A 21,573-nucleotide genomic window follows, 5' to 3' on the forward strand; every position below is an offset into this window, starting at 1 on the left:
CCCAACCCGGCCTAGCTTGACCCAACCTTTGGGCTAAAAAAAATGAGCCACAAGCCCAGCCCAGTGGCATGATCTTTCTCGACCCGATCCGGAGTTTTCGTGCTAGATCGGGTCGTCCGGGCGATTTATTTAAGAGAAAACAATATTTTTTTAATATTTATATAACTGGCCAACGTTGGATTTTCATCATCCTACCTGGCCCAAAATCGTCGACGACGATAGCGGGCTAAATTACCGCGAGGAGCACACTGGGCGCCCGCTATCTCCTGCTCACTAGTACAATGGGCCAAGGCCGAGAGTTCCGCCGACGGCAGTATAGCAGCCACCGAACTACCGAAGGTCGTGTGAAAATTGTCCAACAGAAGGCCCTCTATAACCCAACAAACCAGACGTGTCTACGTGAACCAGCGCAAATAAAAGAGTGACAAAATCACAAAAAACATGTTCATTTCTACGAGTCCTGGAAAATTCACGGTGCAAAAATTTAGCCAGGCAATTTATTTTTGAAAACGGAGAAACAGAAACCCACGACGCTCCACCTGTCCACAAGTCTACATCAACTATTCATTTATTTGTATTTTAGCATATAAATTTCCGGTATATTCCAGAGGGCTCTACCTGGCACGCTCGTTGTTAGATTCCACAATCATCATTATTAGTTCCCAAAAGCAAAATCGAAGAAAAGGAGAGGGAGATCTAGCTTCTACCAAAGCCAAAGAACGCACAGCCACAGACCGATGGGCCCAGCGAAGAAAGCGTCCGCAAAGCGACACCTGCTGTGTGGGAACAAAAAAAAAACAGCAGTGGTACTCCATCAGTGCGTCAGCAGCGAGCTTGAGCTACCGAGAGCCCACCACCCCTCATCCTCTCCTGCCCGGACCGGAGCTCGCCAAAACCTCAAACCCCAACCACGCCGGCGTCCACAGAAAGGAGGTGAGCCGAGGAAGGAGGGAAAGAAGATGGAGGCTCTCGTTTCCACTGCCGGCGGTTCCGCTCCCCTGTCCTTCGCCAGCGTCCACCGCCGCCGAGCGCCTGCATCTGTGGCCGTCCGCGACCCGGCCCGAGGCTGGCGCTGCCGGTGCGCCAGGCCGGCCGCGCCTGACCCCGTGCCGTCCGAGGAGCCCGCGTCTGGGTCAGGGACCACCGTCGTTGTCGCGGACAAGCCTGCAGAGGAGCCTGAGGTGGGAGCGGTTTCTGATGGAAGCGGCGGCGCTGTGGAGGCGACGGTGGTGGATGCGCCGGTGTCTTCGTCGGTGGAGGCGCCTGAGGAGAGCGCCGGCGTGGACGACATACTGGGCAAGGTATTGCCGCGCTGATTACTGGTTCGCTGCTATGCCTTTTGTTGTTTAAAGGTTGGCCAGGCATTGGGGATTAGCTGATTAGCTAGGATATAGTTCGTCCAAACTAGATGGAAATCCTCAGCCTCCTACGTTTAGAATTAACGATTGCAATCAGATGCATCGAACTGAATTAGTGTTAGCCTGACAAAGACTGATGCAGGGATATTAAACGACAGCCTTTCAGTTGGAAAAATTGCTCACGCAGTTTCGATGTGATCTAGCATACCCCATAGTGTAGCGATGATAACTGAACCATCTCACTGGGGGTGTCACTAGCAGCGGCATGTAATGTGAAGCAGTTGAGAAAAAAAAAAAACATGTTCATAGAGTATAACATCCAGAGTAATGTTAATAGAACCAGTGGGAAATGTGATTTTCCTGACTTACATGGCTCTTGAACCTTACAGTAGATCTAAGCATGACTGTTCGAACGAACGAATTCAATAACAACAAAAATGCAGCATGCTGTGCAAAAAAAGCTGAGTTCTGCCACCAGGTTGTGAGTGCGACGTGGGGATCACTGAGCTATAGATATAGCGAGATATATAGCTCAATTTTTTTAGCTGCATATAGCTCAAATTGCTCAAACTGCTATGAAGTTGCTAGATGCCACACCATGTAACTAAGCTAAGTATGTTACTAAATTTAGCCAGACTATATCATCTATGACAGCATTGGTCATTTCTGCTGCTCTGAACTCAGAATAGAGTATATGTACTGCATTAACCTCAACTTTTCTATTTTCCAGATATAACTTTTATAAGTATAGTATGTACCTTTGTTTGTTCGTGAATACATTTTACAGTCTTGGATGATCTTTTGAGCGGTCAAGCGCTATTTGTTGCTCACAGCCACTTATATTGGGCTTGCTCATTTCAGTTGGACATCGAAGTGACACCCACTTATGTCCTGTTCGGTGGTGGCGCTTTGCTTGCTCTGTTGATCCTGTCGAAAATTGTTTCTGCAATTGATTCGGTTCCCCTGGTATGTGGTTGTGCTATAGTTGGATAGATCTGTATGTACTTAAAATCTAATGCTCCCTGTTTGCTAAACCGTGTGTCCTACTCATTGCAGCTCCCAAAAGTGCTGGAACTCATAGGAACTGGCTACTCAGTCTGGTTCACCGCAAAGTACCTCCTCTTCAAGGTACATTCTAATTATATCTACAAGCCAGAATCAGTCATGCCTGGTGTCATTGTGCATCCTTAATATTCTGTTTTCGCGATATGCAGGAAAGCAGAGACGAATTGTTTGCAAAATTTGAAGATCTCAAAGATAGGATCATTTAAGCAGGGGATGAATGGTGCTTTAGCATATGTTTAGGCTTTACAGCCAGCTCGTTATTTTAGGCCTTCTTTTCTTTTCAACTATTACTGAAAAAAAGAAAGAAAAAAGTTGTGTTGTAAGCCGTTTTCTCTCATCAACTGTAAGCACAAATCGTAAGTTTTCCTAGTAGTGTGCTTGCTCAAATCTTTCTGGTTGTGTTTACTTGACCTGGTGTGTATAATCCTGACTAGAGGCGCCAAAGTGTGAGGTTTAATTCTACGGAGCATGTTTGAAGGTTTTGTCGACTACTTGTTTCACCAAAGTAACCTTCCATCATCTGTAACTATTAACAAAATCAAAAAAAATCATGTAATTACTGGCAAAGTCAAAGTCGGTCACAATCATGTAGTATAAGGTTTACCCTCCAAATCTGTTGGCGACATCCTTAGCTAAAAAAAGGTGACATGGAACTAAGTTTGCGCTCCAATGCAATTTCTGAAGTTCCTAGCCTGGTGTCTTTGATGGTGCATACATACATTAAATCATATTAAGATGTAATTATGTAATTCAAACTGGTGATTAATCAAACACAGTCTTTAAAATAAACCGGTTCATTCCGCTAAGCACCACTTGGTGCACTTGTTACATCAAAATTTGTTTCATGGCCAATTTTTACCCCCAAAAGATAACAGATAAGGAAAAAATACTAATTCTTAGACTATAATTGCATTTATTTTCTCTCGTTGCGATTTTTTTTTTGGTGAGTAAAGAAATAGCGCTGAAATCCAAACGAATTTAGTGCATGAGTAAAATGACAAGGCATTCAGGAACTGATCCTGACATTTAATATGTTAGGAACAGTGTTTCAGGAGCAATATGCAACATAGGACATCTCTGTTTCATGCAATCTACAACAGACAATCAACAAATATAAATCATGCCTGTTGTAGGATGAACTCTAAGTTGTCCTGTTAGCCCCCCAAAAGGTAGTACCCTGCTAAATTTTGGGAACTAGATGGGATTATACAACTACACACATCATCCAGGACAGCACAGACACAGACTCTGGTAGCCTCTGAGAAAGCTCACCATACTGAGTACCTTACACCAAGGCCATTGCATGTAAGTATTAAACCCTTGTGTCGGTTAAGGTAATCCTGAAATAGTCAAGAAATTAAAATGTGTCATGAGAAAAATATTTTTGTGTTCGGGTAGGTGGGTCAGTGGGTGGGTTGTAGGGGACGGGGTACTCACTGCTGCATTCTGATCCTGAACATACAAAACGCCTTTCTTGTCGTACTCCTGTCGTTTTATTGGATTGCTGAGAACTGCCAAGAAACAAGAAATGTAATGTAATGAACGAAAACTCCTGATGTATAACGTACTCCCTTTGGTCATGATTAATCGACTCGATCTAGGCACATGCATATACTACTCCCTCTGAACCACTCGTGTCGATTAATTCTGTCCGGAGGGAGTACCTATTAGCCTACATTGCTTGTTTCGGTTCCTAAATAGAAGGCTAAAGCAGATGCATCTTGAAATAATGAACTTTAAATAAAAAAAAGGTTTGGTTATAACAGAAAATGTGTTTCGACAGTCAGTGCAAAACAACACATAATTCTATAACCCAGTGATCAACAAATGATGGTCCGCTTTTGCCATTGATGCACGAAACCTAGACATTAGTTTCATGGCCTGTTTGCACGAGGCAACGAGTGACTTATGCAAAATGGATTTAGATGAGTGTTCCAAAAGAGGCTCATTCTTCAACAGGCACGCGGTCAGAAATCATTTTCCCCTTCCGTTGATATCTTGACTGATTTAACGCAGGATGATGTGCCGCAAGCCAGTGTCCCAAAGCAAATTCATCTCAATCTTGATCCAAATTTGATATCTTATTCATCACAAAAGTTACCAGGATTATTCTTAGTGTTGTGGTAGTCTCCCTTGATTTTGAACTCCACTAGGTACCGCACAGTTCAGAGTAGTTGAGCATCATCTAATCATAACAGAGATCAAATGATTTGTCCTTGTAGTCTAATGTAATATTTAGGGCTACTGATACATAAGTGTTTGTGCATTAGTACACTATCAAATCTTATTTTCTTAACAAATCTGGAATACTAGAATAAACCCCCCCAAAAATGGTAAACTGAAGTAATGAAATGGCATGTTGGTTGCACGCCATGTGGAAATAATAAAAATACATTAAAACGTTATCTAGAACATACATGGGGGGGGGGTGCGGGGTAGAATAATGTACGTTATGCCACTGTATACATTCTCAGAGTTATAAAAAAATGCATACTGAATTACTTATCAACTAACAAAGCTCACCTTGGTATGCCTCATTAATGTCCTGAAATCTGGATGTTGCCTTTTCTTCCCCTTGTTTCTTGTCAGGGTGCCATTTCTACACGAAACGGGTGGAAATCATTAGTCACTACCCAGGAATCAACACAAAATACAACGTATAATTCTACAATAGAAACCTAGAAGCAATGGATGAGCAGACAATTAAGCAGTGCTCTTAGGACCAAGTTTGCTTATTGAGATAGTAGATAGTAACAAAAATACAGATTCAGCTAAGCGATCTGCATCGTACGATTTGGACTAGACACTTCCAAGTGTGGGAAACAGGTAGATTAGTGTGCTGGAGCGAACACTGACCAGTGCAAGACGGATATAGCTCGACCTGATTGTCTCCTCTGACGCATCATAATCAACTTCCAATATCTTGTAGTAATCCTGCACGCGGAGATTCCCCATGAGCACGAGGCAATAAATTTACCCAGCGAAGAGAAAATAAACTCAAATGCAAACAGCATGATTTCACTTATGCAATCTGCCCCCCAAAAATGCAAAATCCAACAATCAACCGAGACCTAGGGGCGGGGTTTCGCCCGGCCCGCCCTATGAAAAAGCAATTCGAGGGAATGAATCCAAGGGGCGGAGGGAGTTGGCAGTTGGGCTTCACCTTGGGCTTGGAGAGGAGAGAGATGAAGTCGAAATCGACGGGAACCTCGTCGCTCTGCCGCCCCGCCTCCTCGCCGTCCTCCCACTCCCACAACATTTCCTCCCCTCGCCGCCCTCGCGTCGATTCCTGCCCTCGCCGCCCTCGCGTCGATTCCTCCCCTCGCCGCTGCGCTGCAGGGATCCTGCCGGAGTCGATTCCCGGATTCCTTCCTTCACGGGAATGGCCGTGGCAGTCTGGCAGCAGTTGGATTTCGTGGGCTCGCCGCAGCCAAGGAAGGTTCTAGATTTTTTTTCGCTGTCTCCTTTGCAGGTTTCGTTGGGAAGACTGGAGCAGAATTTGACACGCTGGACGTGGCCTCGCCTGAAGTTTTTTGGGCCTTGACCCATATTCCCTTAAACGTCCACATATGGGCTCGATGCGGCCGTATGGGCTAGCAACTACAGTATGTAAATCCTTACAAAAACGAAAAGAGTTCCGAACTCCGCTCCTATCAAGATTTACGAAAAATCGATTAGGTTTACGCCGAGCAAGCTAGAACGGAGATCGCTTGCAGCGCGATGAACGTGGAGAACAGGCAGGACGGGGCGACGAGGAAGGGGATGGCGGTCGGTGAGATGACGCAGGACGAGGCGACGGCGGCGAGGGAGGGGATCACCGGCGAGGCGGAACCGGCAGCGTCCTTGGAGTGCCAGAAGCTGGCGGGGGGCGACAAGGAAGAGGCGAGCAAGGGGAAGAGAATCGCCAAGGTGAGCCAGAAGTACATCGACATCCTGCTGAAAGAGAAAGCTACCGGCACCGGCATGTACAGCGAGAGCAAGATCAGGCCGATAGAGTGCATCCAGGACTACCAGGGTTCTGTTGATCTCGGGCCAATCGTGGCACGCATCAATGCTATTAGGGAGGAGGTGCGAGCTGGGGACGCCAGGATCCTGGATCAGTACCATAGCCAGGGATACGCCTACGATGAGGTCGAGGAGGAGTCCTTCGTCAACGACGAGACGATCTGTGGCCCGCTCGCCAGATCCAGACCGCTCCCCCTGCCTGCTTGATCTTCATCTGGAAGCGACTTGAGAGATTATTATCCCTGCTGCTAGATCACATGTAAAAGTTTATATCCCTTCCCTACTTGCGAGACTAATTAAGTTGGTGCCTGCGATGGACCGTAACTAGGTATCTAAGTGTTGTGTTTCGTAGTTTGCTTCGCTGTTGGTCGTCGAGCTGGTACATGTTCATCTGATTGCTACTATCATAATGTGGTATAATCGGCAATTTATCTGTTGTCGTGCCAAAAAAATCCACTACTAATGAAAAATTATACTCCCTCCGTTCCTTTCTATAGTGTCTATAGATTTTTGGCATTTGTTTCAGAATATAAGGCTGTAGCTTAGCTTTTTTTTTCAATTACCCCCTCCCCGTTCAGCTCCCAAATCGTCCAGCTCCCAAAATTGTTATGGTAAGTTAGGAAGATATGGATTTCCCAAATTTTACGTTGATCTCAAATCGTTCAGCTAGAGATCTTGTGTAAAAAATACTCTTGCGCTAATTTCCGTGCCAAAAAACAATAGGTACATGAATATCTCATCTGCTCCCTTATGTCAAGTGAAAGTTATCGTACATTTATCGAAAATTAGATGTATCTAGATGCATCAAAATTTCTAACATGTGGATAAGTCCAAATTTAGAAGATCTAAGATAACTTTAATGGAACGGAGGGAATAAAAACAAGGTTGCTACCCATAGTAGTTTTAAACTTCTAAACCGGTTTCATCCTATTTAGCAAAAAAAAAAAAGCTTGTTAGGTCCACGATGAGACTTCTCTTCTTCATATGTTTCATTCATCGTAGCCCTTTTGATATTCTCGAGCCTCGATCAACAACTCACATATTTCCCAACAAACAAGCATCGCAGAAAGAAGATCCATTTTTTTCTAAATGGTGTAATCTAAGCGATACCAGGTGGGGCAATTAGTGTCATAAATACACAATAAGGGATAAAAAAGTGGAATTCTCTCAAATCTAAATTCTCCAGAAGAACCATTTTTCTTAGCATTGTTAAATCCTCGAACAAAATACAAGTACACCAGTAACCCATGTGTTAAAAAATAAATCATTTTCTATATAAAATAGCCCACTCAAGAGACCCACCAAAGTGCACCAGCATTACTCTCACTGGATTATGGACCCACAAGACGCAATCTAAAAAAAAAAAATTTCTTTAAGAACTTCTTTACAAAAAACTTGTGTCAGGTGCCAAGTGACTAGACAACGGTGGCTTCAACCAAACTGCACCTACATTACTCTCACTTGGCTCTTTGCACCATGATTTATTCACAATTCTCAGTACGCCTAAACACATACAAAAAAGCCAAGGAAAAATAATAAAGTCCTAATACAGACTATATGTTATGCAACACTCACATGAGAATGAATGTAATCAAGTAATCATGTATACTATATATAACAATTGCTAGATGGAGCATGAGATGTGTTGTTTTGTAATCATAAAGTAGTTTTAAAACACTATATAAAATCCACTCATCAAGTATTTTAGCTCCCTCCTTTGAACATCATATGGGCGACCTTTGAAGCCACATCATTTCCTCTTTGTAGATTAACACATTCATTCTATCAGAAACCTTCCTTATTTCCGTCGATCCCCATTCATATGGAGTAGCTCCTCAAGTTTTGAGCAGGAAAGCTCAATCCCCCACATAACCGAACCAAAATTCAACTTACTCCAATCTTGGAGCTGGCCCATGACCTTGCGGAGCCCGCTCTCAATGTCCCCAAAGTTTGCTTTGGGCCTAGCATCAGCCCATGCATTGGAAACTTATTCTAGAAAATTGGCTTCTCTTTACCAAATAATTTCGTACAAACCTAGAAGCTCATCTAACTTTTCCAGATAGGGTTTGCTTTCTCCTACCAAGGCGGTCTTGGTGGCGATTATTGTTTTCATCACGTTCTTTCCCGATAGTCTTGAGAGATCCTTCGTGATTACTGGGGCTAATCACGGGGCATGTTGGTCTTTCTACCCGGCCGAGGCACTTGGGGGTTTTTCTCCTTCGATCGGGGGTCATCTAGTTATTGGATCGCTCAACCCCAAGATGGCTGACCAAGCGTCGAGTTCAGGTGTGAATTCAAAGGAGCAAGATTTGGCTGAGTTAATGGAGGAGCTTGGTGATACCTTCGATCCGGATTATGGATTGTAATATTGTAAGCTTTTTTCCTAGAAGATGTAGGTTTAATCTAACCTTGGGAAGCACCGCCAAAGTGGTGTAAACAAAACGTCTACAAGACTTGCTAGTTAATTTTATCTTACGTTTAACGGACCTATCCAGTTTACTTTGTTTGGTGCCGTGTTCAATGGATTAAAATAGGTTAGGGTCAAGGATTCTCCTGTAGCTATGCGTACATATAGAAATAAAGTGCAGGTGTCCATTTGCCATTAGACTTGATTTCCTGCACACCATACAAAGAGAGAGAGGATTGCACACCTTTGCAATAATTAATTATTAGTGGCACACTTAGGGAGAAGTTTTGTCAATTTCTTGACTTAGCAAAGAGTTTAAACGTGAGGGAAAATGTCGGGGGAAGACCCCGGGTAGGGCGATGGACGCGGAGCAGCCGGCTGGCCACTGGCCGGCTCGCGGCAAAGGCCGGCTGAGGAGCAGCCGGCTGGCGCCGTGGCCGGCTGGTCCGGAAGCCGGCTGGCTCTAGGTCCTAGTCGGTCCGGCTACGGCCATCAACGCTGTAGCTGGGCCGGCTTCTACAAGCCATATCCGACTGGGGTTTGTACCTCAGGCCGACTCAAGGCTGGCGAGTCTTGCACTGGAAGGAACCGGGTTGGTGATTCGGGTTCCCAAAGTCCACGCTGACTTCATCTTCCGTAAAGCGCGGGGCACTGTTGAGCAATAGTGCCACGCGCCGGACAGGCCATCGTGGTCTACGACGATCCGTACTGGCTACAGTGGCTGATGGCGACAGGGACACCTCCTCTCCATACCGCTGACCGTGGGAGCCGGATGGGACAGGCCATGCGGCCTCAACGGCTCCTGACGTCACTGCCTCGGGAAGGAGCGGAAGCCGGAGCCGGCCAAGCCGGCCAGTAAACTATAGGGTCTTATATGTAAAGTGCCGGTGCATATATAAGCCGCACTACCCCTCTCGTGCAGGGGACGATCGATCATTCTTACTTCACTCCAGACTTAGCGCTGCCCTGCGAGAGAGACCTTCGTCTACCTTAGCCTCTCAGGGCCAGCCGGATACAGCTCTAGGAGCACCATTGTACTGTGTGATCATCATATACACTCATAGCAGGAGTAGAGGTGTTACCTCCACAGGAGGGCCTCGAACCTGGGTACGCCTCTGTGTCACGCGTCCCCATACCCGCATCCGGATACCGCCGTGAGATCTCCTAGGAACCACCTTCGTTAGCCACCCTATGGCATATGCCGTGACGATACCACGACATTTGGCGCCCACCGTGGGGCCTTCAGCATCCTCGGCCGGTGTCTTCATCCGGACGGGCCTCACCATCACCACCGGCGAGCGAGTCGCTTCAGGCTTGATCTGGAGATTCGGCTCCCTCGACTGCATCAGCGACAACGCTGGCTGCTTCGCCGACCGGCCCTTCCCAGCCGGCGGCAACGTCATCTCCTTCGGTGGCCACGACGTCTACGTCGCCACCGTCGCACCGCCGCGCTACCCGCAGCAGGTGCTCCGCTGCGCAAGCCCTCCTCCAGGAGCCGGCACCAGCAGCGCTCTCGCCAGCCCCTGCGTCGAAGTCATGATGGCTGGCGACGAGCTCCCCACCAAGTCCACTCGCGTTCGTGGCCCCAACCTTGAGCGCAACGTCGACCCCAACGCCTCCGGCTCGGGCCCAAAGGCGCCACCACCTCCATCCCGGCTGGACGAAGTCCGGACGAAGCTGAGCTCCCCGCTCACCGCAGGCGGCGACACCACCACCGTCGAGGCGGACCTGGAGGCACATCGCCAGCTCCTCCTCGAGCAGGCCGACGAGCTGGCCGCGGCCAAGCGTCAGCTGGCCATCACCCAGCGCGAGTACGAGCACGCCCACGGCTTCACGCCAGGCGGCAACAACCCCAGCCGGGCAGGCATGATCCGCCGGCGAGGAGGCGACCTGGGCGCCGAGCTCGAGCGCGACGGCGCGAAGACGCCGGCTCCATCCACGGAGCTACCCATCTACAACACCCCCGACAAGAATATCCTCGCAGCCGAAGCCGCTGCGAAGGAGCTAGCCCTCCTCCAAGGAGAAGAGCTGCGCCGCCAGACGCAGCGCGTAGCTGACCTGTGCCGGGCTGCAGCTGAGCAGACCAAGGACCCCAGGTATGGTGCTACAAAAGCCCCTCCTGCCCGTGCTGCTGCAGGCACCAACAAGGACCCCCACCGAGACACGGCCGAGTCCGCCTCGCCCGCACCAAGCCGGCGCAGGGACTCTCGCGCCACCCACGCAGGTTCAAGCCGGACAAGCCGGCTGGACAGCGGCCACAGCGGCCGCAGCCGGCAACCATCAGGTCGGGACGAGGAGCATGGCTCCGAGCAGGCGGCGCCAAGGCACCAGCACAGGCCGGCTCCCGAGCGAACTGCCACCCGGCAGCCGGCGCGCTCCCGGCTGGGCCCCCGCATCGAGCCCGCCGACGCCACAGACCGCCTCGACCGGCTGATCGAATCCCGCATCGCGGAAGAAGAGGCGCCGGCTTGCCCCAAGTGCTTCGGGCCCCGCATCGCCAACGAGCCCATGATCGACGGCTTCCAACTCCCCGCGACACGCCCAAGTACGACGGCATCGCCAAGCCGGAGGACTGGCTGCTGGATTACTCCACCGCAGTCGGCATCTCCAGGGGCAACAAGCGCTGGGCGGTGCGCTACTCCCCCCTGATGCTGATCGGCTCCGCCCGCACCTGGCTCAACAACCTGCCAGCCGGCAGCGTCAATGGCTGGCTCGACTTTGAAGAAGCCTTCGTCAGCAACTTCACCGGCACCTATCGCCGGCCCGGCCGCCCCCAACAGCTTGAGATGTGCAAGCAGGGCCCGGACGAGACGGATCGCGCGTACCTAACGCGCTGGTGCGAAATGCGCAACTCCTGCGAGGGTGTGCACGAGATCCAGGCCATCAGCTTCTTCATGGGAGGCTGCCGGCCCAACACCATGCTGTGGCACAAGCTGCGCCGCAGCGAACCCAAGACCATGGCGGCCCTGATGGCCATCGCCGACAAATACGCGCTGGCTGAAGAAGCCGGCAAGGCGCCGGCTGAGGCATCGCCGGCTCCCCCCAGGCGGGACCACCACAAGCCGGCTGAGAACAAGCCGACAGAAGGCGCCTCCCATGGTAGCCGGCGGGACAACTACCGCGGCAAGCGTCACAGCGACCAGCCGGACCGCCGGTATGGCTCTGCCCATGTGGCAGCCGTGTCGGACCACGCGGCGGCAGGCGGCAGCCGCCGCCAGAAGCAAGACCGGCAATGGAAGCCGAAGTACACCTTCGAGCAGATGCTCGATGCGCCGTGCAAGTACCACAGCGGCAAGAACCCCTCCAACCACACAACCCGCGACTGCCACTTCATGAAGCGGCTGACAAGCGGCGAACCCCTCCCACCCCCGCCCCCGCCTCCTCCAACCGGCGGGCCGGGTGGCGCAGCCGGCGCAGAGAACGCCAACCTCGAGCACCACGAGGCTAACCTAGTGCACCATGGCAGATACTTGCCTGAAGATGCTACCTACATCATCTTCACCTCCGAGCCCGAGGACCGGACGAGCCAGCAGAGCCGTTCCCTCGAGGTCAACGCGGTCATACCGCCGGTCCCCCGCACTCGAACTGGTCAGAGCAGGCCATCACCTTCGATCGCCGCGACACACCGGCTGTCCTGCCGAAGCCAGGCAGCTACGCCATGGTCCTTGACCCCACCATTGGCACAACCCGGCGCAGCGTGCGTTTCTCGCGCGTCCTCATAGATGGCGGCAGCAGCATCAACATCCTCTACCGCGACACCGCCCGCAAGCTAGGCATCCAAGAAGCCGAGCTGCGTCCCACCCCCACCGTCTTCCATGGCATCGTGCCGGGCCACTGCTGCCAGCCGATTGGCCGGATCACGCTGGAGGTAATGTTCGGGAAGCCGGATAACTTCCGCACCGAGAAGATTGAGTTCGAGGTGGTGGACCTCGTCAGTCCCTACCACGCGCTCCTGGGCAGGCCGGCCCTAACCAAGTTCATGGCGGTGCCCCATTATGGGTACCTGAAGATGAAGCTGCCTGGCCCTAAAGGGGTCATCACCGTAGCCGGCGACTATCGCCGCTCCATGGACTGCGCCACGCAAAGCTCCAAGATGGCCCAGACGCTGGTCATCGCCACCGAGAAGCAGCTCATCCACGACGCCGTTGCCCTCGCCAAGGCCGCGCAGACGGACATGCCGGCTGCGGGCAACCCGGCTGGGACGACTCACTTCCAGCCGGCCAACAACACCAAGAAGATCCTGCTGGACCCGGCGCAGCCGGACAAGTTCGTCACCATCGGTGCCGGCTTGAACAGCAAATAGGAAGGCGAGCTCACCAACTTCCTCCGTGAGAATCGGGACATCTTCGCATGGACTCCAAGAGACATGCCGGGTGTGCCGAGGGAGTTGGCTGAGCACCATCTCCACGTCCGGCCTGAAGCCAAGCCGGTGAAGCAGCCTCTCAGGCGCTTTGCCGAAGAAAGAAGGAAGGCCATCGGTGAAGAAATCGCCCGGCTGCTCGCAGCCGGCTTCATCATGGAAGTACTGCACCCGGACTGGTTGGCAAACCCGGTCCTGGTCCTGAAGAAGAACGGCTCCTGGCGCATGTGTATCGACTACACCAGCCTCAACAAGGCGTGCCCGAAGGACCCCTTCCCCTTGCCGCGCATAGATCAAGTCATAGACTCGATCGCCGGCTGCGAACTCGTTGTCTTTTCTAGATGCCTATTCAGGGCTACCACCGCATTCCTTTGAATCCGGCTGATCAAATAAAGACTTCGTTCATCACCCCGTATGGGGCTTATTGCTACACGACTATGCCGTTCGGCTTGAAAAATGCAGGCGCCACCTATCAAAGGTGCATGCAAAAATGCTTGCAGGATCAAATCGGCAGGAACGTCCACGCATATGTGGACGATATCGTTGTAAAGACCAAGGAGACGACTACCCTCCTTGATGACCTGAGAGAAACCTTCACCAATCTGAGAAGATTCCGGATGAAGCTCAATCCGGCCAAGTGCACATTCGGCGTGCCGTCTGGCCAGCTCCTTGGCTACCTCGTCTCTCAGCGAGGGATTGAAGCCAACCCGGAGAAGATCAGTGCCCCGGAGAAGATGGAACCGCCGCAGTGCCTCAAGGACGTCCGTAAGTTCGCCGGCTGCCTGGCCTCCTTGAGCCGCTTCGTCAGCCGGCTGGGAGAGAAGGCACTGCCCTTGTACCAACTGATGAAGAAGGCGGACAAGTTCGTCTGGTCACCACAGGCAGATGAAGCCTTCCGTGACCTGAAGCGCGTGCTCTCAACCGCGCCAATCCTCGCAACGCCGGCTTCAATAGAGCCGATGCTGTTGTACATTGCAGCCACCAACAGAGTGGTTAGCGTTGTCCTGGTGGTGGAGCGCAAAGAAGCCGGCAGGGAGCAGCTGGTTCAGCGCCCAGTTTACTACCTCAGCGAAGTGCTCTCCCAGTCGAAGCAAAACTACCCCCATTACCAGAAGGTCACGTACGGCGTGTACATGGCGGCCAAGAAACTCAAGCACTACTTCCAAGAGCACCTCATCACGGTGGTTGCCACAGCGCCCTTGGTGGAAATCATTGGCAGCAAAGACGCCAACGGCCGGGTTGCCAAGTGGGCTCTGGAGCTAGCTGCCCACACCATCATCTACGAGCCGCGCACGGCCATCAAGTCGCAGATCCTCGCTGATTTCTTCGTCGACTGGGCCGAGATGCAGTACCTGCCGCCTGTGCCGGATTCCACACATTGGAAGCTGCACTTCGACGGCTCGAAGATGCGCAACGGCTTGGGAGCCGGCATCGTCATCACCTCTCCCAAGGGAGACAGGCTGGACTACGTCCTGCAGATCCACTTCGCCGCATCCAACAATGTGGCGGAGTATGAAGCGCTCATTCATGGGCTGAAGCTGGCCAAGGAGATTGGCGTGCGTCGCATACTCTGTTTCGGCGACTCCGACTTGGTCATACAGCAAGCATCTGGCGACTGGGACGCGAAGGACGCCAACATGGCCTCATACCGCTTCCACGTCCAGCAGCTATCCGGCTTCTTCGATGGCTGCGAATTCCATCATGTACCACTGGCAAACAACGAGGTGGCTGACGCCTTGTCCAAAATAGGCTCAACCCGGCAAGCCATTCCGCCGGGTGTCGCCTTGGCGGTTCTCAAGAAGCCGTCCATCATACCGTCACCGGACTCGGATTAAATATTCGTGCCGGCTGACCCGGGGGCTGCTCAGCCGAACCCGGGGCTTCATCGCCCAAGTCGGGGCTAACAAGCCAAACCCGCCGGCTACCATGCCGAGCCCGGGGACTTCTCAGTCCAACCCGGGGCTTCATCGCCAAACTCGGGGCTAGCAAGCCGAACCCGCCGGCTTCCAAGCCGAACCCGGCGACCACGCGCCGAATCCGGAAGCTCCCACGCAGGAGGCCCTGTTGGTCAGCGTATTCGAGATACGATGCGTACCTTCATGGGCACAAGATTTCCTCTCCTACCTCACCAATGGTGCGCTGCCTGATGACAGAGTCCAGGCCAGGCAGATTGAGAGAAGGGCCAAGGCCTATACTATCATCAACCACCAGCTGTACAAACGCAGCGTAAGTGGGGTGTTCCAGCGGTGTGTCGAGCCGGCTGAAGGGATTGAACTCCTACGGGAAATCCATCAGGGAGAGTGCGGCCATCACGCCTCCTCTAGAGCCATAGTGGCCAAAGCTTTCCGGCATGGTTTTTACTGGCCGACTGCGCTCAAGGACGCAGAAGAATTGGTGAAGAAGTGCAACGGCTGTCAACGCTTCGCAAAGAAGAGGCACCAGCCGGCTTCCGCCTTGAAAACCATCCCCATCACATGGCCGTTTGCCGTATGGGGTTTGGACATGGTAGGCCCGTTCAAGACGGCGCGAGGCGGCATGACGCATCTCTTGGTGATGATTGATAAATTCACCAAGTGGATCGAAGCCAAGCCAATCAAGAAGTTGGACGGCTCCACAGCTGTCACATTCCTCAAGGAAATCATTGTGAGATATGGCTACCCCCACAGCATCATCACCGATAACGGCAGCAACTTCGCCCAAGGCATCTTTGCTCGCTATTGCGAGGAAATGGGGATTCGGATGGACCTAGCCTCCGTGGCGCATCCGGAGTCCAACGGACAAGTGGAGAAGGCCAACAGCTTAATCCTAGCCGGCATCCGGCCCCGGCTGGTGGTGCCGCTCGAGCGGTCAGCCGGCCGCCGGATTGAAGAGCTGCCCAGCGGTGCTATGGAGCTCGCGCACAACGCCAAACCGCTCGGTCGGCTTCACGCCCTTCTTCCTCGTCTACGGGGCCGAAGCCGTCCCGCCGACCGATATCGAGCACGACGCGCCAAGGATCAAACTCTACACGAAGCCGAAGCTAAAGAAGCTCGCGAAGATGGAGTCGACCCGGTCGAAGAGGCCCGGCTGCCGGCCGCGTCCGGATCTACAATTTACCAAGCAAAGCCTCCGACGCTATCACAGCCGGAAGGTCCAGCCCTTAGCATTCCGAGAAGGAGACCTAGTGCTCCGGCTGATCCAACGGACAGCCGGACAGCATAAACTGTCATCCCCATGGGAGGGTCCCTTCATCGTGAGCAAGGCGGTAGGCAATGATTCCTACTATCTCATAGATGACCAAGAGGCTAGAAAAAACAAGCCGGACAAGGCTGACGAGGAGACTAAACGTCCCTGGAATGTCAACTTGCTTCGCCCATTTTATGCTTGAGAGCAGGAATGTATGTATCCCTTGTACTCCTTTTGTAAGCTATGAAAAAGCAAGCGCCAAGAGCGCCGTTTCCGACAAGACTTTCGCGTACTCTACTTCGTTTCGCCAATTGGCTAACCCCCTCTCACGCGGCCGGCTCAGTAACGTGATCCGGTTTCCGACAGCCGGCTTCCAATCCAGCTACAGACCGCAACCCGGCTGTCCGGCTGGCGGGAGTAAGGTCTAGGGAGCCGGCACGCGAAAGGTGGCTAAGGGAAAGAGTGAAAGCGAATTGACTTGCAACTTTTCATAAAAGTGCCGGATTGCCGAAGTCGGTTCGTTCGACTGAAATACTATCGGTCTCACCCAGCGGCCCGCTCTTGATCCGGCGACGGATCGCAAGTCGGACGTACGATCGGCAAGAGCAAAGCCAAAGAGTGGGACGGATGGGAAAAAGCGAACAAATCGAAAGAAAGCAAGTCGGCACGCAAATGATTAACAAACACATTAAAGTGTGCCTTAATAAAAGGATAATAATATTCTTACATATGCACCCGGCATCCCGGGGATTTAACAAATTGTTTTTACAAAAGCGACACCCAGAGAACAGGTACAGCTAAGCACCGGCTGGATCAGGACCAGCCGGGGGAGCGTCAGCAGAGCCGGCCGCCGGGTCGTCCTCAGGCACATCCTCCGCCTCCTCGTCTTCCGGCTCCTCGCCCTCGTCTTCAGACGGCGGGTTCGGGTCCTCGATGAAGACGCCCTTGTCGACAAAGTTGGCGATGGCGCAGGCGCGGGCCAGCCGGGCAGTCTTGGTCTCAGCCGGAAGGGAGTCCTCCACGCCGGCGCGACGGTGATCGAGCTGGGCGAGGTCAACCTCGCTGTACCAAGAAAGCACAAAGGACAGGGCCATGTCGGCTCCGGCGCGCGCGGCAGACTCCCTGCAGTCGAGGAAGCGGTCAGGCGCCGTCTCCAGCCAAGAGATGAGGTTGGAGAGGTCCTGTGGCAGCGTCTCCGTTGGCCACAGCAGCCGGATCAGCTCCTCCGCCGCCTTCCGGAGTTCCCAGCCCAGCTTCGTGATGGGCTCGACGCGGGCGGCCATAGACGCCAGGTAGTCCTCCATGGAGAAGAACTCGGAGCCGCCTTCGCCGGTTTCCTGCCTCCGAGCATCACGCGCGGCACCAGCAGCCGCTAGCGCCGCATCCTGCGCCTCTGGGAAGGCCGCTGCAAAGAAGAAGTGCATCAGAAATTCGTCCAAGCCGAAAAAAGCTGAAAAATGCAAATTTTCGAAGTCCTAAAGTAAGACTGGCGGCAGCCGGCAAGAACCGACTGCCCCCAGCCTGAAGATGGAGATTCCGAAGCCCTAAAGTAAGACTGGCGGCAGCCGGCAAGAACCGACCGCCCTCACCGAAGATGGAGATTCCGAAGCCCTAAAGTAAGATCGGCGGCAGCCGGCAAGAACCGACCGCCTCCGCACCGAAGATGGAGATTCCGAAGCCCTAAAGTAAGACTGGCGGCAGCCGGCAAGAACCGACTGCCCCCAGCCTGAAGATGGAGATTCCGAAAAACCTCGGTTTCTGCTGCCGGCTGTCAACAGAAGCCGACAGCCGCCAGCCGAAAGCCGGCAAGGGGAAAGAAAGAAAGAGCGCAAAAAACTCACCCGCCAAGCCGCGGTCGAGCGCGCTAATCTCCTCCACCCACCGCTTGGCGGTGGCCGACAACTCTCCAGACTTGGCAGTCACCTCTTGGTGAAGTGCGAGCCGCTGCTTCTCCACCTCCGCCAGCCGCCTGCTCAGGTCCTCCACCTTCCCCTCCTCAGTCTTCTTGAGGGCGGCAAGCTCCTGGAGATGGTTGGCCTCGAGCCGGCGCAGCCGCACCAGCTCCCCCTCAGCCACCTTGAGCTTGGCGGCAGCGGTCTGGCCCACCTTCTCGCTCTCGGCGCACTGGGCGCGAGCAGCTCGGAGGTCCGCCTCAAGCCGAGGAACCTTGGCAGCCTCAACTGCAGGTCAGCCGGAAAGATCATCAACCGAGGAAAATCAAAGAAAAGAAGTCAAGACGAAAAGAGAAAGCCTTACCCTTGACGGTTTCCAGCTCGCGAGCCAAGTCGGCCCGCTCAAGCTTGGCCTTGTGGTAACGGGTGACGACGCGGTTGTACAAGCTGGTGCGTCGCTCCGAAACCGCCTAAGGAAAAAAGAGTCAATCAACCAGACGAAACCCGGACCGGCTCCGAGCAGCCGGCCCATGCCTCGGAGGGCTACCAAGATAATAACCAAATCAAAAAACAGATGAGATGCTTACCTTGCTGGCCTCCTCCACCTTGGCGACGTTGGCCGCGGCCTCAGCAGCCCTGGCCTTGAGCTCGACCTGCAGGCCGGAGAAGAACATCTCCACCGACGCCCGGCCCGGGGTCCCCTCCCGGCTGGTCACCTCGTAGGAGTCCGCGCTGAGCCACGCCTGCTCCATGGTGCCAGCCGAGCCGAGGCTGGAGTCGGAGGCGGACGGCACGTGCAGCAGCGGGACGCCCTTGGCCACATGCAGGCTCCTCGACGGCGCCGGCGGAGTCCCCGTCCTCACCAGCGCGCACGAGTCGGCGTCCTCCGTGCGCGCCGGCTCCTCCCTGGCCGGCTCCCTCGGGGATGGCGCCCCGGGCGAAGCAGCTGGCCCGGCCGGCGCAGCCATCTCCGGCGCCTGAGGCTCCCCCTCCGGGCTCTCCACCAGCACCACCACGCTCGGCCCGGCTCCGGCTCCGGTCGCAGGCGGCGCAGTCCTGCTAGCTCCAGCTCCGGTCGAAGGCGGCATACCCTTGCCGGCCCCAGCGGCCGGGTCCAGAAGACGAGAGCGGCGCGGGAACATATCGTCCAGCGTCGGCTGGCGCGTCGGCTCGGTCTGCACATCGCGGCCAGGCGCTGAAGCCAATGGCACGGCGAAGGAAGACGCCCCTGCGGGAGGCGGAGCACCCGCAGACGGTGGCGGCGTGGGCGCGCGCGTTGGAGGCTGCGGAGTCGGCTCCCTCCTTTGTCGCGGAGGTGGCGATGCGACGCGCGGGGCTTGCCGGGAGCCGCCGCCCTGAGTAAACTTGATGGGGGCCCTAGCCGAACAAACAAGAAAAAGATAAGTATGAAAGAAAAGGAAAGAAAAGGAATCAAACAAGAGAAAAAGAGAACGTACCCGGCCTGCTCCGGAACCTTCTTCGGCGGCGCCCGGCGCTGCTTCTTCGCCTTCGCCTCCAGGGCGGCGGTGGAGCGGGGCTCGCTGGCCCGTTTCTTCGCCTTAGGCACCGAAGTCGCCGTGGTGCTTGGCGGCCTCATGCGCAGGGGCACTGCGGGGATCGGCCCCGTGGTGGACGTCGCCGGCTCGTCGTCCTCCTGCTGCTCCGGCGAAGGGGGCGGATTATGCTCCCCCTGGCCGCCTTGGTCAGGCGCCTGCGGCTGGTCGTCGTCGCCGGCTTGGTCGCCGGCTTGGCCGCCGGCTTGGTCAGCCGGATCGACGTGATCCGGCGTCCACCTCTTCGTCGCCAGGTCGCCGTCCTCGACGTTTTGACGGTCGAAGAGCTAGAGAAAACAGAAGATATAAGTAAAAATCAAGCCGGAATGTGGCAGGGAAAGAAGTCGGCCATGCAACCGCAAGCCGGAAGTCGGCTGAGAACGTAAACTTACCAATTCTGGCGGGTGCGCCCGGTTGTGGGGCTCCAGCCCGTAAGCCCAGTCTTCCGGCATGTTCGCCTTGGTGATGTGATTCACCCGGCGGGCCACCTGGGCCTTGTTGAGCGGCGCCTTGGACGTCCGGGTCGGGTCGAGCCAGACGGACATATGTCCGATCTTGTGGGTGCGCATCTGAAGCGGCAGCACCCGGCGCTCGGCGATGGTGCAGAGGAGGTCCTCCGCAGTCAGCCCATTCTCGACGGCGGCCCCCAGGAAGTCCCAGAGCTGGCTGACCTCCGCGTCCGGGACCGACGTGCGGGCGTTGTGGCCCCAGTTGATCCGGCCGACTGGAGGAGCCGGATTGTACTCCGGCAGGTTGATCCGGTCGACGAGAAGGCCCTCGTTGCGCACGTAGAAGAATGACATCTGCCAATTCTTCACCGAGTCAACGGTTGGAATTTTGGGGAAGGGCTGATGGCGTGTAACTCACACTTTCGTTGGGAACCCCAAGAGGAAGGTATGATGTCGTATAGCAGCAGGTTTTCCCTCAGTAAGAAACCAAGGTTTATCGAACCAGTAGGAGCCAAGAAGCACGTTGAAGGTTGATGGCGGCGGGATGTAGTGCGGCGCAACACCAGGGATTCCGGCGCCAACGTGGAACCCGCACAACACAACCAAAGTACTTTGCCCCAACGAAACAGCTGAGGTTGTCAATCTCACCGGCTTGCTGTAAAAAGGATTAACCGTATTGTGTGGAAGATGATTGTTTGCGAAAAACAGTAGAACACGTATTGCGAGAGATTGTATTTCGAGTAAAGAGAATTGGACCGGGGTCCACAGCTCACTAGAGGTGTCTCTCCCATAAGACGAACAACATGTTGGGTGAACAAATTACGATTGGGCAATTGACAAATAAAGAGAGCATGACCATGCACATACATATCATGATGAGTATAGTGAGATTTAATTGGGCATTACGACAAAGTACATAGACCGCCATCCAACCGCATCTATGCCTAAAAAGTCCACCTTCAGAGTTATCATCCGAACCCCCTCCAGTATTAAGTTGCAAAGCAACGAGACAATTGCATTAAGTATGGTGCGTAATGTAATCAACAACTACATCCTTAGACATAGCATCAATGTTTTATCCCTAGTGGCAACAAGCACAACACAACCTTAGAACTTTCTCGTCACTCGTCCCGTGTGTTAATGCAGGCATGAACCCACTATCGAGCATAAGTACTCCCTCTTGGAGTTACAAGCATCTACTTGGCCAGAGCATCTACTAGTAACGGAAAGCATGCAAGATCATAAACAACTCGTAGATATAACTTTGATAATCAACATAACAAGTATTCTCTATTCATCGGATCCCAACAAACGCAACA

At 53.7% G+C, this 21,573-nt stretch overlaps 2 protein-coding genes across 2 annotated transcripts; one reads left to right on the plus strand and one right to left on the minus strand.

The window, feature by feature from the left end:
- The first annotated feature begins 800 nt into the window (after nt 1-800).
- LOC124688435 (protein CURVATURE THYLAKOID 1D, chloroplastic-like) lies at nt 801-2,905 on the plus strand. The gene is made up of 4 exons (XM_047222117.1): nt 801-1,301; nt 2,220-2,324; nt 2,415-2,486; nt 2,573-2,905. Exons 1-4 carry the CDS (start codon nt 960-962, stop codon nt 2,627-2,629), a joined length of 576 nt encoding a protein of 191 aa, XP_047078073.1. The 5' UTR covers nt 801-959; the 3' UTR covers nt 2,630-2,905.
- Nucleotides 2,906-3,409: 504 nt separating this feature from the next.
- LOC124688436 (chaperone protein DnaJ) lies at nt 3,410-5,898 on the minus strand. Its single transcript, XM_047222118.1, has 5 exons — nt 5,587-5,898; nt 5,280-5,357; nt 4,947-5,022; nt 3,861-3,934; nt 3,410-3,763 (listed from the first exon to the last, which is right to left on the minus strand). Exons 1-5 carry the CDS (start codon nt 5,680-5,682, stop codon nt 3,692-3,694), a joined length of 396 nt encoding a protein of 131 aa, XP_047078074.1. The 5' UTR covers nt 5,683-5,898; the 3' UTR covers nt 3,410-3,691.
- Between the last annotated feature and the right edge of the window lie 15,675 nt (nt 5,899-21,573).

This window comes from Lolium rigidum, chromosome 2 (assembly GCF_022539505.1).
Source record: "Lolium rigidum isolate FL_2022 chromosome 2, APGP_CSIRO_Lrig_0.1, whole genome shotgun sequence".
NCBI classification, from domain to species: Eukaryota; Viridiplantae; Streptophyta; class Magnoliopsida; order Poales; family Poaceae; genus Lolium; species Lolium rigidum.

Bases quoted from the DNA above. Each gene is read 5' to 3' on its own strand.
- LOC124688435 (XM_047222117.1), top strand. From the start codon at position 960: ATGGAGGCTCTCGTTTCCACTGCCGGCGGTTCCGCTCCCCTGTCCTTC. The intron at 1,302-2,219 runs GTATTGCCGCGC...TGCTCATTTCAG, and splicing joins TGGACGACATACTGGGCAAG to TTGGACATCGAAGTGACACC. The intron at 2,325-2,414 runs GTATGTGGTTGT...TACTCATTGCAG, and splicing joins CAATTGATTCGGTTCCCCTG to CTCCCAAAAGTGCTGGAACT.
- LOC124688436 (XM_047222118.1), bottom strand. From the start codon at position 5,682: ATGTTGTGGGAGTGGGAGGACGGCGAGGAGGCGGGGCGGCAGAGCGAC. The intron at 3,935-4,946 runs GTGAGCTTTGTT...GTTTCTTGGCAG, and splicing joins CATTAATGAGGCATACCAAG to TTCTCAGCAATCCAATAAAA. The intron at 3,764-3,860 runs GTGAGTACCCCG...TGACTATTTCAG, and splicing joins TTCAGGATCAGAATGCAGCA to GATTACCTTAACCGACACAA.